At 40.0% G+C, this 17,202-nt stretch overlaps 1 protein-coding gene across 3 annotated transcripts; it reads right to left on the reverse strand.

Moving 5' to 3' along the window:
• Positions 1 to 1,139: 1,139 nt before the first annotated feature.
• Positions 1,140 to 17,143, reverse strand: Sirt2 (NAD-dependent protein deacylase sirtuin-2). 3 transcript variants are annotated; one of them, XM_022839143.2, is made up of 13 exons: positions 16,407 to 17,143; positions 10,916 to 11,018; positions 10,381 to 10,600; positions 7,779 to 8,102; positions 7,003 to 7,078; positions 5,456 to 5,617; positions 4,360 to 4,540; positions 4,023 to 4,173; positions 3,472 to 3,568; positions 3,130 to 3,228; positions 2,831 to 2,953; positions 2,641 to 2,707; positions 1,140 to 2,491 (listed from the first exon to the last, which is right to left on the reverse strand). In XM_022839143.2, exons 4-13 carry the CDS (start codon positions 7,972 to 7,974, stop codon positions 2,438 to 2,440), a joined length of 1,206 nt encoding a protein of 401 aa, XP_022694878.1. In that variant the 5' UTR covers positions 7,975 to 8,102; positions 10,381 to 10,600; positions 10,916 to 11,018; positions 16,407 to 17,143; the 3' UTR covers positions 1,140 to 2,437. The 3 variants fall into 3 exon arrangements, with proteins under 3 accessions (XP_022694878.1, XP_022694885.1, XP_022694870.1); XM_022839150.2 differs by lacking the exon at positions 10,916 to 11,018; XM_022839135.2 differs by lacking the exons at positions 10,381 to 10,600; positions 10,916 to 11,018.
• Positions 17,144 to 17,202: the final 59 nt, after the last annotated feature.

Genomic DNA, 17,202 nt, shown 5'->3' on the forward strand with positions numbered 1-17,202 from the left:
AGCAGCGTTCTGCAGGTGCACGTGTCCTTCGTATGAAGATATTTTAATAATGTCTTCTCTAAAAGCGAAGATGTTACTATTGCTTTTTCCGGTTACGCCGTGACTCGTATCTACAAGTGTGTGTATACAACCAAGGTAAGACATGAGAAAGGAAGAGGCATAGTTCTTTTCTAGACACATTTCTAGTACTGATTTAAAAGATCTCACTGAACCGCGCAGATAAATTGCGACTGACCATAGACCTATTCGATTCGGTAATTGCAGACCTTTTCATGTATGCGTATGTCTCACAACAGCGCCTGTGTTCAGGTTACTCCGAGAAGAGAGCAGAAAGCGCTGCGATCGTGATCTTGAAACAGAAGACATTTAATTAGTACGGTCGGTACTATTAGTAAAATTAATACTAATTCATTACACACGTCGTCGTATTAATTTACTGTGTGACAATTCTTTTCTTCTATTTCAGGTTCATAAAAATGTTCAAACTAAATACTGAGTTCTATATCTTTGGTACTGTTCGCATTAATACAATGAATATGAATGAAATGCTATTTAGTATTGTCCGGATCTCCTAGCGACAAAACGATACGTAAGCGACTTATTTTTTTTTGTGAAGGCTATTGCGTACACTCGGTGCTATGGGCGCATGGGTATTGTAAAACCAATAAAATCGTACAACAATGCATACATCGGATGATCTTGACCGTCGTCACGGTGCCCACACAGAACGTTGTGTCATAGACGTTACGAGAGATTGATTATCCGTTAAGATGGGAATCGGACGACGGCAGTCACGGTGAAATAATCATCCCACAACACCGATCTGGGGCAAAAACAGGCTTTGATAGAGGTGTGTTTAGACAAGGAAAATGCCGTTATCGCTATAACACGAGGCCTCTGAATTAGGATTTTACCCCCGTGATAATCCTTGAAAGGGAAGTCCGTTTTCGTCGTCGAAGTAACTAGAAGAAACGCGAGTGTGCATACGAACTCCTTTCCCTACTTTGAAATTTCTAATCATCCGCAAACTAGACAACGGATAGAATTAAATTTTCCGGTCGCCATCCTCGACTCGGCTTCAATTGATTAAGGACGCTAAAGGTAAAGCTAAAATATTCAGTCCAGTAGAAGTCGTAAAATGAAGCTGTTGTTTAATTTTTATTTCTATTGTCCATAGTAAAGTCGTAGTTTAGTTATTTTTTTGTTTCCAACAGTTGTTAAATAAAGAGGTTCCACAAACTACACGGCTGTTCTGCTGAACCTAATAAACGCATTGAATCAACATTGACCTACACATTGATCAGCATCGCTCTACCATCCATCGATCGATGCGTCTGTTACAACGGTCGCCCAAAGACTAGCTGAAAATATCAGCATCATATATATGTAGTACACGTTATATGTAAGCGCTGTTTACATATATTACCACCGATCGACCGCATTGACTGATACAAACAATCACCTACAATATTATATATAATCATTATTAATGATGACACTATCTTCTGTCTACTTACCAAGGGAAGATGGGGAAAAAGGCTCATTGTCTTTTGTTGTGGAAACTTTACCCCCAAGTCACCTGTTGTGGCTCGAGGTACTCATTTCTATCTAGATATATTTATCTTAATTTGTGTGGATTTTTTCTCATTTTCTGCTGCTGCTGTTTTTGCCTGCTGCAGCCTTTGCCGTAAAAACCGAACTGCCAGTCTTTTGGTCGTTTAGATTTTCGTGGCCATCGTCTGTCCGCCCTGCCGTTTAGCCTTCGTACTCCGCCTCGCTATTTCTGCATTGGCTTATATTTCTCTAACTATGTTATACTTTGCTTGCATTTACCTGCTGCTGCAACTGCGCCGTGCTTATTGCCAGGATAACGAAGAGAAGATATCGGCAAGCGGACTGCGGCGAAACACCCATTCCCATCAACTTATACCATCAATGAAGATATTCCTTTCGTTCTGCACAACTTTGGCATCTATATCGACTGGCACTCGGCATATCTTTTTCAACTACTAGTATATGACATACTGCTCGTTCATGCTCTCCAACTACATCTGCGTTCCTTGCGCGTCGGCGTCCGGCTCATGCTCTCCAGGTCTTTTCGTGTTTACTTCGCCAAATGTATGTCAGGCCATTACTCTGCTTTCCGTTCCCTTGCCTTCCGCCTCCTTTATTTTCATCGTCAACATCACAATCGAATCATCATCATTTCCGTTTTCTTCCGGCTCAGTTCCGCCGTGGCGACAGCTTCCCCGCTAGGCCACTTGCTATCCGCATATTCGTTTTCTTAATGTACCGTTTACTAAGCGGCTATGCGTAGCTAGTGAAGAAAATGTTGCTCATCATTATGGTGTCGATTTCTGTCACTAGTAATATTCACTATATCTGCGGCTAACTGGTCGACAGGTATCGATACATACTGCTTCAGCGTAAGCAATTGTCAGTCCGCAAGAAGCGATTTTTCGTAATCAGCAATAACCCGCTTGAGGTCGGCCTGTAATTGAGAACCGTTGAAAGGGAAACGTGCTTAGCATTGTATTCCGTGTCACTAAACTTCGTATTTGTATTACTGGTTATGGTGTGAGCGTGCTAGCTACAACCATCCTGCAACGAATGACTGACAGAACAATGTGGATAACTCACCTGCCAACCCAGTCTGCGAGCAAGTTCCTCACAACCATCATCACAGGTGCCAAGCAAAGCTACGTCCCTGGAAAATCACATGAACAAGTCAAGTGGCAAAACGAAATTAGATCAATACATTCACAGATCCGTTGAAGTCGATCCCAGGTCACACTTGTGCTAATCGAGGCGTGTAAAGAGCAGTACTGACCGATAATTATTCTCAGAGTCGAAGTCCAAACCGCAGCCGAAGCCGAGCAACCGCGACACCAAATCCCTTGAATGACCACACTTTTCGAGGTTGATTAGAAGCCGAGGAACTGCCGAATGCACACTGCAGGTCCAGCCATTAGTAACACTTGGACCTATTCTACCAGGTCACGCTTCAGAATATTCCCTATCTATGCATAATAAGCTACCGATACTAAGATCAAGAGGTGAAAAAATAAATATAGCTTATGTTGCTATTATTATTATTAATATTGGAAAGCCACAGCACTGCTGGCTTACCGGTCGACGAGCCCTGCGAAAGGTTGAACTTGAAGGGATGTGCCAATGATGACTAGCAAATCGCATTTCGCAAAATCCTCATCTGCCAAACGGTAAAACCTGCGCAGAGAAGTGTATTTAACAAGCGAACAAACAAATCGTGCTACTAACCTGCAAAATATGATGATGCTATTATGTGAGTATCTTCCAGACTGTCCTTTGAGCCCTGACCTAAATCCTTGCCTCATAAACTAATCCTTGCCTCATAAACTAGCTAACGAATGTCTACAGTACGCGACAGGCAACATTGCAGTACGCCTATTTTATGGTCTTGCTTGGCCGTTAATCGCTAAGAGCTCTTACCGTTCAGGGAGGTTTTCTCCGAAAAAAACGATATCCGGCTTTACAATCCCTTTACACTTTTTGCATTTGGGAATGTTGTTCGGTTTGGCTATCTCCGCTAAAACATGGAAAAAAAAAGCTGACAGTTATAAGCAGACAACGGCTTCAGTAAGCGGAGAATCTTCGATGACTATGCATAAAAATGACATGTGCCAGATAAGTTCGCTGTCGCTTCATGTACAACCCATGTATAAGATAGTATAGTGAATTGCGGACGATGTGATTCAATCCTATGAATTAATTGATGACTAGGTAAGCATCGTCTGTTTATATTGGTTATTCGTTGGCTAAAGCTCTTGGCACACCCTCCTTGACAATTGTCTTTGACACTGTCTATGGCAAACACACGTGACAAATCTGTTTGCCGCTCTAAAAAACCGGGAAGGAAACTGTTTTTTTTTCGTTCCTGCTGTAGTTATTGGTCGTCACGCACGGGCACGGTATGTTAGACACGCCTGCCAATTCACAGGAAGTTATCGATGAAGTAGTTCTATTCAACACGAGTCACCTACCTTTCATCCATTCGAACGTATGAGGTTCGTGACAGTCGAGGCAATGCGACGTATGGAAGGTACCATGGGCTTCCACGAGTTTCGCGTCAGGAATCCCGGCTTCCCGTTCAAGCGTGTCGATATTTTGCGTGTAAAGACGGAGCAGAAGACCCTGTCAACCAAGAGTCGAATTGAAACCACGACCCTCGACGATGATTTCATGAGTACCAGTATTAAATAAGTATGCGAATAATATATGTACCCAATGATACCAGGCGCTACATGGATATTTATTACAACTTCAATCTTGGTCACGATCTTCGCCGTTCATTTCTAATGTATATTATTTCGCACAAACCTTATCATACATAAGTTTCAAGAAATGATGAGCTTTTGTAGGCTTAAGTTTTTTTGGCATAAGCTCTTTGGCTAGCTCGAAGAACGGCGCAGGATTTTTGTAGAAATAGCCGATATCGAAGATGGCTTCGGGAGATGGTAAGTTGAACCGACCTAACTTCGAATAGATACCCATCGACGGACTGCAATGAACGGTAACGATAAGGATGCATGCTAATCAGTCAAATGAATATATTCGTTTCGGCTTTATCGATGTTTATGACTTTTGAAGTGTAGATTTAAGTTGAAAAGAAAATGTTACGACGATAATGACAATTCTAGGAAACCTCTCGTTGACTATAATGTTAGTCGAGACGAATGGCCTTTTAGAGCCATTTGCTCGACGTAGGTACTCAAAGCGTTTCGAAAAACGACTGGAAAAGCGGACGAGTTGCTTTCAAAAAAAAAGGACGAAACAGGACTGTTTTCCGTATTTAAGAAACGGAGAGGACTAGAAGCACGGATACCCCTGCAATCATAGCCAGGCAAACTAAATAATCAAAGCAAGCTAGCAGACTTGAAATAATTAAGCGGGTTGTAGGAAACATGGGGGCAACGAGATAACTGCAACTTAACACTAAAAATAATTACAAATTAACTAGCATAGTATAAAAGAGGTCACACAAGAGCAGTATCGAGTTTAAAGTTCAGACTGTGATTGATTGAAATTAATTTTGGTTCGTTTTGAAATAACAAGTCATGACCGTGGAAGGGGGGCAACATGAAAGAACGGTATGCGTTAGTACCTGATATTATATGATATTGTTAATTTCAGTCTGCTGCAGTATGCAACCGCACGGCAAGTCTAGTCATAGTATTTTCGGCATTGGCTATAATAGCAAAATTCTATGTAAATTTTTCAAATAACGTCGTCATATTAGTCATGACTTTCACCCTTGGGCATTCTCCTTGATTACGTCAATTGCATTTCACCGATCACAGCTACGCAACGCCACCAACTCATTCCATCTATACATACCTAGATATAGATAATTGTTCCAAATTGCCCAAATGGGGCCACTTGAGGATGATTTTGTCAAAGGTAAGAGGCAGCTTACCTTCTGAAGTCGGGAATGCCTGCAGCTGTCGAAATGCCAGCTCCAACCATAAAAATCACATTGCGGCACTTGTCACTTTGAATGTATTTTACCACCGATTCGAGAGTAGGTTCCTCAAGGAAATGCGCTGGCTGCGATGAACAAGCCGTTCCGGAATGGTCTCTGCGGAAACAGACGGACAAAACATTTGAAAACAAGCAACCACAATAATGACATAGCCATAAGACAAATACGATTGAAGATTACTGCACAAACTTATAGTCTTCGCCGGCGACCAGTACGTCTTCGTGTAAGTTACTGGGGCAAATCCAGAAGTGGAACGTAAACACTTCAAAAATTTGGCCATATTTGTCTATTCAGCTAGGCATTGATGCACACAAAGTTGGTTGAATAAACGCAAAGTACCTTCGAAATAAACGGTATAATCTGGACGTTTTGCCCATTCCAGCAAGTTTTGGTAGTTAGATATGTCGCTTCCCAGTGTTTTCTACGATTGTCAATATGAATTTTAACACTCATATTACATCACCCATGACAAACGAGTTCGACTGGCCGCCTGCCAGACTACATACTTTTTCGTTGTTTTACCTTAAAAAGGCCCAAATTTACATATATATTATAGACTATTATAGCGTAGGATCAGCATAGGATCTTGCTATTGGGCAGTGTTGGTACGTGAGCCCACATTATTGAACTGAGCATGGCGAGCCAACTTAGTGTGCCCATCGGGATTTGTCAGGCAACTTATAAGAGGACACACGTAGAGGAGTAAATTGCACAGAAATTTTACTTTAATTTCATAAATAATAAGCTTGTTAGGGATAGGAAGAACGACCTTTGACAATTTAATAGATGCATTTAATAAAAAGAATCACTGTTGTGGGAAATACTAGTAACCATGACGCCGTTAGGGCGTGTGCGAAGTGCGCGTTTTTACTACCACAAGTTCTGGGTTCCACTTTACTCTTATTCTTAGTTTAATCTGAAGCAATTTTCATAGTTCTCATAAACTGATGCACACATTCATAAACATTTAATAGCTATAGACAAATTGTCTTCTTTTACAACACTACGTAATTGCTCTGCTTTCACATTATGCTTTGTTATTCCAGTCTCTCTGAATCACAATTTTCCATATGAATAGCATACAATAAATCAAGCGACACGTCCAGGAGTAGAAATGTAACGAGATCGGTCGGTGACGGCACCTAGAGAATTATTATCGAAGTATAAACTTGACGCAGGATTAGAAAAAAAAATAACAAACAACCCATTTGGGAGTGGAACACATAAAAAACCCGGTCATTATTAGAGGAATGATTGGAAACTTACCATCCAACCGTCTGCTACTAATAAGCACTGCATTCATCTAATGATACTGCTCTTGAAAACCCTCATCGTACCGAATCGCGTTATTCCGTCCACAGCATCTACTAGTAAGCGTTTGTATGATTGGTATCTATATGGGTTTTACTTTGTATTGATGTAGCAGTTCACTAGAACGCTAAATGGCGGTAGAAAAATTATTTAAATCAGCCAATGCTTGCCTTTCAGAAGAGAAGCCCAATTTCCGAGACAAATAATTGGATATGTTTGAGATAAAATCCTCCTTTTGGCGGTCATCTGCGCGAAAAAACAGTAGACAAATGATTATTAATAACTATAATAACTAGATAGAAGTGGCTGAAGGACTCTTTGAGCCGGCACAATTCGTTGGTTTTATTCTTAATGATTTGTTTCGTCGTTGTCGTCATCAGGAAGCAGCACTACTCCATGAAAAAGCTCTCCCAATTCACAGATATGGTATTGTGTAAAATACTTTCTTCGGGATATTCACGACTCACAAATCACCTATATAAATATCTGCCTGAATCTATAGGAGGCTTCATGGGTATAATCCTTTTCAAGGTGACATACAAAGTGCTTCTAAGTAAACAGGTTATTGTTCTTAAAGGAGTCAAAAATCCGTTGTATTAGCTCACATGGCCTGCTGTACATAGGTCAGATTGTGTCTGCTTACTCTCGAAGATGTCATGTGAAAGACAAAAAAATAGAGGTGGGAACTACAGCGTATGCAATTATGTTATGCTCAAAGAAGAAAAATATATAGCTATTGTTGTAAAAACTTGATTTAGTATCAGCTCCCCGATTAGATAATTGCGTATGAATGTTACGATGCGCTACTTACAATACGACGTTCTACGATAAAACGGAGCGTTCACTGTCTTTGATAGAATTGTTCTTCATTCTGTTTATATGCATGTGAAAAAGTTCCGAATTTATTAAAGTTCTAATTTATTAAAAGGAACAGCCATCTTCCCACCTTTTTCAGCGGGGCTATTTGGTGGCGAAGTGACATGCGGCTTCTTGCAGCTACCACCGAGGCACGAAGTAGTTCGATCTTCAGACGAGGTCCGGGAGAAAGTTGGCGATGGTGGCTCTAAAGGACTAGCTCTGCTACTGCCGCTGGCTCCAATCACCTGCAGCAAACCTGAAGATGACGCACCTCCTGAAGCCATTTGATCTGCCCCTGAAGCCGTGCTATCATCAGAACAAGCTGTAGCCGAGAAAGCCTGCTGCGTTGATTTACTTTTGTTCTCGGCTTTATGACCGGAGCAATCGTTGCCTCTGTCGAGACTATGGTCTCCTGAAATAAATATGAATTTCGAGGGTTCAAAAGAGAAAACAGCTATTATTATTACTATATAAGGATCTAATCTAAGGAGCAAATTTACAGCGTATTTGAATAGATGGCCGGGCGATTTCTCCACGAAAACAAGTGGAAGTACGCCCGATTTTAAAGAAAAGTAAAGTATAACTAATGATCCACACCCGAATAAATATATCGAGTTTTATGTCCGATGATGCCTCTAGGCATTGCCTCAGACGACTGGCTCCCAGCAAAAAAGCAAATGTGTCTACGCCCGTTTCGAACTCAGAATATCTCACGTATTCCTACCTTAATAAGCAACGACACTGGATCTCGTCTGTATAATTCTCCTATTGCGACTTAACGAATAAATTTCATTGTCCAATTCGTAAGTCGCTATTCTGTTATCATAAATTTCACACCTACAATTCATAAATGTAACATAAATAGTGTGACGTATTTATAAAAAGAGATTTTCTGCATTACTCTGACACCATAGTTCTTCAACATGGTAATAGAACATTCGCAGAATTTTTACTCACACAATTCTATCTATGTTTTCATTCGTAATATACCACGTAAACCACGTTAGACTATAGCGACTACTAACTCGAGACATGTACTTTACAAGGTTGCAAACGCAACACGATATGGCCCCATATTCTACCCAACAAATTTTACGATCGATCTAAATTTACGGTACGGAAAAGCTATCTGACTAGAAATTCGGAGCTAGGGCTGGATGTCACAGAGAGTTATAGATTGTGCGCGACTTAACGAAACTTCATCGGGAAACAGAATGATACATGCAGCTCAGCGTGAACCGTACTCCATCTATATCTGGACGTCCGTGACAAACAGGCTAAACAGCTACAATCGCACATATGAATGAAACACAGAATAAATGGATTTTAAGGACTCGTATTCTCACAAGGAGTAACCAAAAGTCTTCAAGAAACGAGCGAAACATGACAAATATCGCGCAAGCTTTTTTTCATGCTCGCCTTACAAAGCTCAGCTGAAATTTTTAAAGACGGATTTCGGAAGCAAGCATATGATTCGTAGAGGGCGCCGCACCGCGCATTTGGAAAACAATCAGTATGTAGCACCAGTGGTTCGGGTATTATATAATAAAATGATAATAATAACAGCTAACGCGTCCACTGAGTAAACTCATCACATAATACTATTACCCGATAGTACCGTAAATATTATTATATATCGTTTGAGTATCCCCTTCACTGCCTCTTTGAGAAAGCTTATGTGTACTGCATGACCGATTAGTCGGGTGTTGCGCCCGAGGAAGCAGGATGAGTCCAGTAGCTCATCACCTGAAATGACCCCAAAATGATTGATAATCCATTTGGCGGACTTCACGAGTATCCTGAAAAGGCCCCGAATCAATGAATCAAGTTTTCCTTCCATAATATGCCTGCATGCTGTCATTAACCCGAAGTGGGAACTTCGGACAAAGATCCGAACTACCCAAGGAACGTCTTAACAATTACTAACGTAAGCATCTTTGACTGCAAGCTTAGCTAAACTCTTAATGGATTAGCTAAAAGAATACGATTAATATGTTGCTTTACTGCCAACAAAAAAACAATAAATAATTGACCGAAACAATGGACAGATTATAATAAAGGCCTTCTTATAGTACGGGAATGCTATGCTTGTAAACGAAAACGAAAAATGAAATCATCATTCCTTGGGAAGCCCAATTATATTCCTGTTTTTTTTTTTTTTTTATGAAAAACGAGATGCTCGAAGTTTTTGTCTTGAAATCAAAATATTTAAACACATCTGCATTAAAAAGTGACGACTCTCGTTTCACCTGTTCAAACGTCTGTTTTGTGTGTTCACGTTATACAACATTATTCAATCTCTGACGTTGTGTGCATGTACACTGTATTTGAACCTGGGTAACGTTATGCGTTTCTAAGTTTACTGGGAGAATAAGTTACTACTGTACTATCACTGGGACAAGTTTGCTTGGCATCGAATTCATAGGGCAAAACAAGTAGCGGTTGGGGTCAGGCTCGATAGCGGAGAAATCTCATTGTTGAATTCCTTTGGTATACGTTTCATCGGGCTGAAAACTCGACATATTTTCTTACAAAAAAGCGGGATATGATCTGTCTAATTGTATTATTTACTACGATGTAATCCCATTAAAATCAAGCACTGGAGGTTGTAAAGTTGGAATGCATAGCTTAGATCTCGCAGAAGGATAGTTCCTCATTGGTATATGATGGTCATGACCGTTTATATTTACCTTAATGAGAAAAAAACTTGAATTGCCTTTTGTGACAGTAGGCAGGACACGGGACCAGCAAGCATTAAGTGTCGGGTTAGATCCCTATTCGACGATCCGTTTTCACGAACTGTTTTAGTTTTTAATTTCTGTCCGCCACTAATAACTTATCATTAGTCTGAGTATTACTACGTTGACTACTGACGATGATATCATCAAACATATGAGACGAAGAAATGCACTGAAACGAGAAATAGAGTGTTATCAAAGCAGTTGCAAAATTTCAGCGGGTCTTCGAATGTCTCACAGCGACATATTTTTTCATTAAGGTCTCGTCCCTAGCACCTTAAGTTTAATGGGTCAACATATTTGACCCACTGCATGAAATAGTAAGCAATTTTTGCAAGGTTGTATCTATTAGTTGACAGCAATAGTGCTTGTAATTCCTAGAGAGCTGCATTGGCTGAAATCAGCTCAGTGAAAAGTACAACATATATTTCTCGGCACAACGCGACAAAACGTTTTCAAATGAATCTATATTTGCCGCAGAGCTTACCGTACAATCTCTGCGTAGAATGACAGTAAACAAGCATTTACTTCAACGCTTTCAGGTGCCGTACATGTCCAGTAAAAGTATCTCTTTGAACTCCAGCAGGTACCTGCACCAAACATCATTTTGAAGTGCATACACTTAATAATTAACCACATCTAATTAACATAGTGTACGATCAGCAGCAGCAACACAGCCCTTAACTTTTGTACTTTATAGCAACCTGTTCAGTTTTACGGTTGTAGTCCAAGTGCCTTAAGTATTCCGAATTGAGCTTACGTATTAAGCATTTTCCTATAAACTTCTCACTTTTAAATTCAAAACACAAACAGAATAACTAGAGCCCCGTGGTGACGGAAAATATTGTCAAGAAACGAACAAGGTTCCTACAACAATAATTCATCATAGCATTCGATATAATATATCTACACAGGCAGTGGGTGATCTGGACACGTACTCCAAAAATGGTCCTTCACCTTAACGATTCCAGCTATACTATGCTGAAAGAAATCAAGTAAAATGTAATACTACAGCACGCTTCCTGTCTACACAATCAGGTAACGGACTTCCCGTTTACTGTCCAATACGTAAAAACGACGACACGTCGACGTTTCGCTACTTTTTGCGCTCTGCGATTTTCATCGTCAGGCGTAACCAGATCAGCACCAGATGGCTCAGTGGGCTTCGCAGACGCTCAGTCCAACTCCAGGCAAGGGACTTGGAAAGGGTATCACTTAAACCAGGAAGGGTAAGCTTTCCGCAAGCAAACAGATAAATGGCGTTTCACGTCAGGCGCTCCTTGGGGCGAGACAAATGATAAATTCGTTCGGTCTGGTGCTTCGCCGACAACTTCAGATGCAATGGGTTGGTAACTGAGCCCGAGAACGAAGAACCAATATACATTGTAGCTGAAGAGGTCCTCCCATAGCGGGGTTTCATAGCTATGGCTATAGCTATGCCCAGATGCCGATTCTCCAGGACCGGACTGGCTCAGTAAGCGGTTGTAAAGAGAAGTAGAGCTAGCGACAAACAGATTAAACGAAGAGGTTTTCAAAGAAAGGTTTGAGAGAAATAAAGTACGATAACGCTAAGACCCACAAGAAAATCCTTACTGTTGCATCAGCATCCTTCACAAGACTGCTGCAAGCACCCACGACTTAATGGCGCTGCGTTCATCTGAATCGTCCTGGCTGCGCTGGGGGAACAGCCAAACAGGGGAGCACTTAGCAACAGACAACAGATTCTATCCGAGATCGCAACATGCTACAATTTTTTTTCCTGTGTCGCATCCTCCCTAGCTGTGTATTTTGAATTCATGCATAGTGCCGTTTCGGTATCGGGATGCCGATATTGGTTCTTGGATAAGTTTACAAGAATTGCGGGCTAATATCCCTATCAACAGTTCAGCAGAAGAATTAGCGCTTCTGTGCAACGCATGAGATGGGACCGACAATCGGGCTGCTATTACGATACTGTGGAATAACTGTAAGCTTCCGAGATCATTTAGTTGCCGAAAAGTTTCGAGGCAGGACAGAAAGAAGCTTGTGAGGTCATGAATCTGTAAGCGGCCAATATGGCGAGACACCAAGAACGGTTGCTTTAGCTGTCCAGGTCATCCACCCTTGGTTCCATATGAATGAGTGCAATAGAGTAGTAACATAACGAAATCTTTGTTTACTTAATTATTGAAGGATCCGCCGATAGATATTCGCTAACCATCGCTCTTGTGAACATTCATACTTCGACTTCACGTTGAAAATCCGTTCATCTACTTCGAAGATCAGAACACTATGATAATATTAACTATAATAGCACTGTTAGACCCCAACTGCATTAACAGGCCGCCTTACTAGATTATAAAATTAAATTGGTTAAAGCCTAAGGCTTTAAATGACCGAAATTCCTTCTATTAGGGACGCAGGAAACGAACAGACTTCAGCTGTATTCGATGCAGCTGAGTTCAAGCTACACACAACTCAGATGATTACAAAGGTAACTACTTTTATTCTAATCCATACTTCATTTAACGGACTCCTAACTTGTTCGTTGATCCATGCCATTAAAACTTTCCGCTTCAACACATCGTTGGACGGCTGAAATATTTGTGTCTAAACCCGCTGGATTTCGTATTCACTAATGTTATACAGTTCATTAACCATCGAGTGAGGTGGTGACATTGAGACTCGTTTCCTTAATAGATGCTCTAGGGTTTTGTATTATGTTTATTAGGTTAGACATAGCCATTGAAGCCAAATCTTTTTATCCTAGCCACCTTATCACAGACCAGTCTTTGAAATATGATGTACTAAGTGATATTCAAGAGCAAAGTGATCCACGTTTTTGCTGCGACGTTGAAATATAAAAGAGAGGATGCGTAGATTCGTCTTCTTTGTTCTCCCCCTTTATTTATAACTCCTTTGTTTGAACGTTACGTTTCACTATTTCATGTCCATCTATTTTATGTAGATGCACATTCATAAATATTTTTCTATATATCTACCATCTATTTTATAATATAGAGCCTGACCGACTTAACCATGCTTGTTTTTTGTGCCTCGTAAAATATAATGTTCACAAACGGGTAGAGGAATTATACGGACTTGTACAAAATATATTATCCGCATGCAGTTTTATCCTTATGGTTTTTCAAAGTAAGCAGCTTTACGTCCCATGGAACAAAAAATTGACCACTCACCATAAGACTCGCTCGCCCATATTTTGCGGCAATACACCACCATTATAGTTTTATATTAACTAGAAAAACGCGACACTCAAGCTAGGAAAAGCTGAACTATCATCGCGTTAAACGATGAACCCACCGCATTATATCTCTGCTTTCTATATATACATATACATATACTTCTGCTCGGTTTTCTAGTATTGAAACGTTGCGGTTTGGACCCTTACAACCTGTAAAAGACACGCCTATGCTCTGAACATGTGACCAGCAAGACCCTCAGTATAATACGCTCAGGCTGATCGAAGCTAACGAGACAGATAATCGACAACACTAAATTACTGAGCTTTATAGAAGCCGGGACAATTACAGGGTAAAAGCAGAAAAGACAACTACTTCAGCGGTTGAAGGATCGTTTTATCATTTGACTACGCAGAGTGCGCGAGCGGTTCCTTATTAATTTCCGATAACGCAGATAACGTTGTCTTGCGTGAAACCATTTTTCTTGTTACTATGATAAACCAAATCATATTATTTAGTAACGCGCTCTGAGAATTGAAAAATTACATTAAACTGTTACCGTTATCTGTCTGTCGGATTTTTCGTTAAATATAACAAAAACTAAGCAAAAATACTTTGTTACTTTTCATGTAAAAAAAAGATTTTTTTTTGATAATTAGAAACGCGTTGAAGTGTGTGATTGAAGCGTCTCGCTAATAAGAATTGTGCCTGAAGTCGATTGCTATTTTTAATAAGGTACGGCCCAGCGGGGGAGCTTTTTGGGCAAATAGTACATTAAAGTTCCATTTCTAGTATACCAGATATATGCCGCTTTCAATAATGCCATTGGACTTAAAGGTATGTATGTGGGTTGATTATGCATGCAGTTGGACTCGCAATAGTGAACGTTGCGTAGAGCTGGGAATTTGATCTAACTCCTCTAATGTTTTTGCACATACCGGTTGACCATGTTTCCCGTTAAAGACACATTAACTACGTATCTGTCATGAAATGTTACTCTGAAATTAATTAACAGAGTGTATACTATGGTCCCATGATTACAACGTGAAATCCCAGTCAAAACAGCCAAATACTGTACAAATATAGCAAAGAAACGAGGGTTTCCTAAGATAGAGTGAGCATGAAGGAACTCATAAGGCCACAAATAATTGATTAGGAAAAAGTTTTTCTTGACTAGGCTTATATTAGAAACAGCTAGATTTCTTTCGGAAGCGAAAATTTCTTAGGATCTGTCACAGACAGATAGAATTGACTATTTGCAATAAAATATAACTTTCACCAGTAGCCCATCGATGCTCGCGCTATGATCTACATCATAGAAAGCAAAAACAATTTGGTAAATTTGCAAAAATAGTTTTAATTCCGATTTTGTGACCTATCCTAGGCTGGGAACTGAGTACCCGTATGTGCCTTTATGTAAGCTCACTTGAAAATGGATCATTCATTCGTTACGTTATTTTGGAAGCAAATTTTTTAAATCGCCCGCCTCTTCTAGTTCTGTCTCCACCACGGTGGCGACATTACAGGGTACGGCATCTAAACGGAACTTTCTCTTACGGTTTGATTGTATTTGAATGAGGTATATTTTTTTTGGCGAAATTTCTACATGCATTAAAAACGCCATTCGTGCCATGTATATTCAACCGAAGTACTATTTACCGCAGTTGCAGCTTAAACTCAAGACCTTAATTTTTCACCCGACATCTTGAAACTAATCCTTCTTAATCCGCAAAGAACTTTTTAATAGTAACCCTGAGCCAAGCTTTATTAGTAGGTAAAAACTTTTTGAGGTGTTACTTAAATGCACTAAATACAAAAAAATTAGCAAAATTACGTCTTAGGATGATAGCAGGTCAAAAATCTCAAAAATATTTCGAGAGCTTCCCTAAATTTATAAAAGTGCAAAAAGGCGTAAATTACCTAGAAAAAACTAACCTTTGCAGTTTACCTAGGCGACCCAATTAACGATTGATATTTTCATTATTCATCAAACGATTTATTCATCAAAATAACCGTTAATTTTTGTATCAAAAATAACTAAACCTAAAATCTATTGAGAATCTTCCGATTTTTCCTACGGAAATTTTCCTTGATTTTTTTTAAACCGCATGAAAACTGGCAATATGAATCTATTGTACAATAGTACATTTTTGCTTAGTTTGTAGAAACGATGTATGACTTTGTATCTTAGTTAGTTTGCTAGTGCTGCTCTTGAAAAAAAAAAATCAATTTTCGTCTTATACCAAGAATGGTGCATGAGCGCATGTCCGTAACGACACACAGTCTACTAAAATGTCGAATCTAACTGATGTACCCTATATCATAAAAATATTAGGTATCGATAATAGCAATAAGTCATTAATAAAAAAAAAAATTGCTGTTGTATAACATGAAACGACTATTTTCAAAGTCAGCTCCTCAAATGATCCTTATTTGCCTCGCAGACGCAACAGGTTCAATGATAGCACACAAGATTGATTAACGAATGTCCAAAAGCACTATCTTTTAGTTCTTCATAGATATCCCTACTTAGCTAACGCTGGATATATTTCTAATCCTTATTATGTCGTTCTGTTTTATAAGTCATCCATCATTATTCCTCTACGTGTGATACAAAACATTCGATATTTAGTCGTATGTAATTACGATATTTGTTCTCTTGACGTATATAAATAGGACTATAGTGACAATAATCATGACGGACTCAAGCTCAATGGAGACTAGTATAATGGATGCGTAAAATCATCAATCCTAATTTAGACAACACAATTAGCCTGCTATTTGTTTCGAATTGCTTACCCATGACTGACGGCGTTTCCCACACTTCTTCAGCACCTGCTTTAATAGCGTACTGAGATGACACTGGAAACCTTGCAATAAAGGAGTACAAACTAGTAATCCGTTTAGTCCATTTGATGAAAAAGCAGTTTTCGTATCGGTGAGGGAAAGGTCCGTCTTTTCGAATAAGTGTCGTCGAGACGACGCTACCGAAACTAGCCGACAACTGTCCCCGACCTGTCCGTGGACAAGGTAAAAGAAATACTGTCAAACCGATTTGCCTGCTAATTCTTTCGGCTGCAATTCGCATGGAAGCTTAGTTCCGTACAACCTTCACAAGACACCAAACGACCTCATCAACGCAGGCCACCAGCTGACCCAAACACTAAACTTAGTAACCCTGTCTGGCTTACCACGGGTTCACCAGCCCTCGCTAAATCGCGTTCTTTGACCAACACCCCACACACCCAGTGCACCGCGGGTGTCAAACAACATTCCTTGTCTCTGCTATGTTTTGAGCAGTTGGCAAATTTGTCCTCGAAAATTATTCGCTTTCTGTGCAGGCTTCTGTGTTTTATCCTATAGGGTTTTTGCGTGTTTCCTTCAGTGAAGAGTCACTCAGTCAGCAGCCGAAAACAGCAGTTTAATGAATCTAATCATTTGTACACAGTGTGAACACAATGGTCTATCCGATTTCCCAATTTGATGTCACCAGCTCACTCGCATTCTCTTCAACCGTTGGGTCTGAGTAGACAACTGCTATGACTTATCCAGCGGAACTAGGAACAAGCGGATGAAAGCCAGCGCGGGCCTCTAA

The sequence above is a fragment of the Varroa jacobsoni genome, unplaced genomic scaffold (assembly GCF_002532875.2).
Source record: "Varroa jacobsoni isolate VJ856 unplaced genomic scaffold, vjacob_1.0 scaffold_85, whole genome shotgun sequence".
In the NCBI taxonomy this organism is placed as follows: Eukaryota; Metazoa; Arthropoda; class Arachnida; order Mesostigmata; family Varroidae; genus Varroa; species Varroa jacobsoni.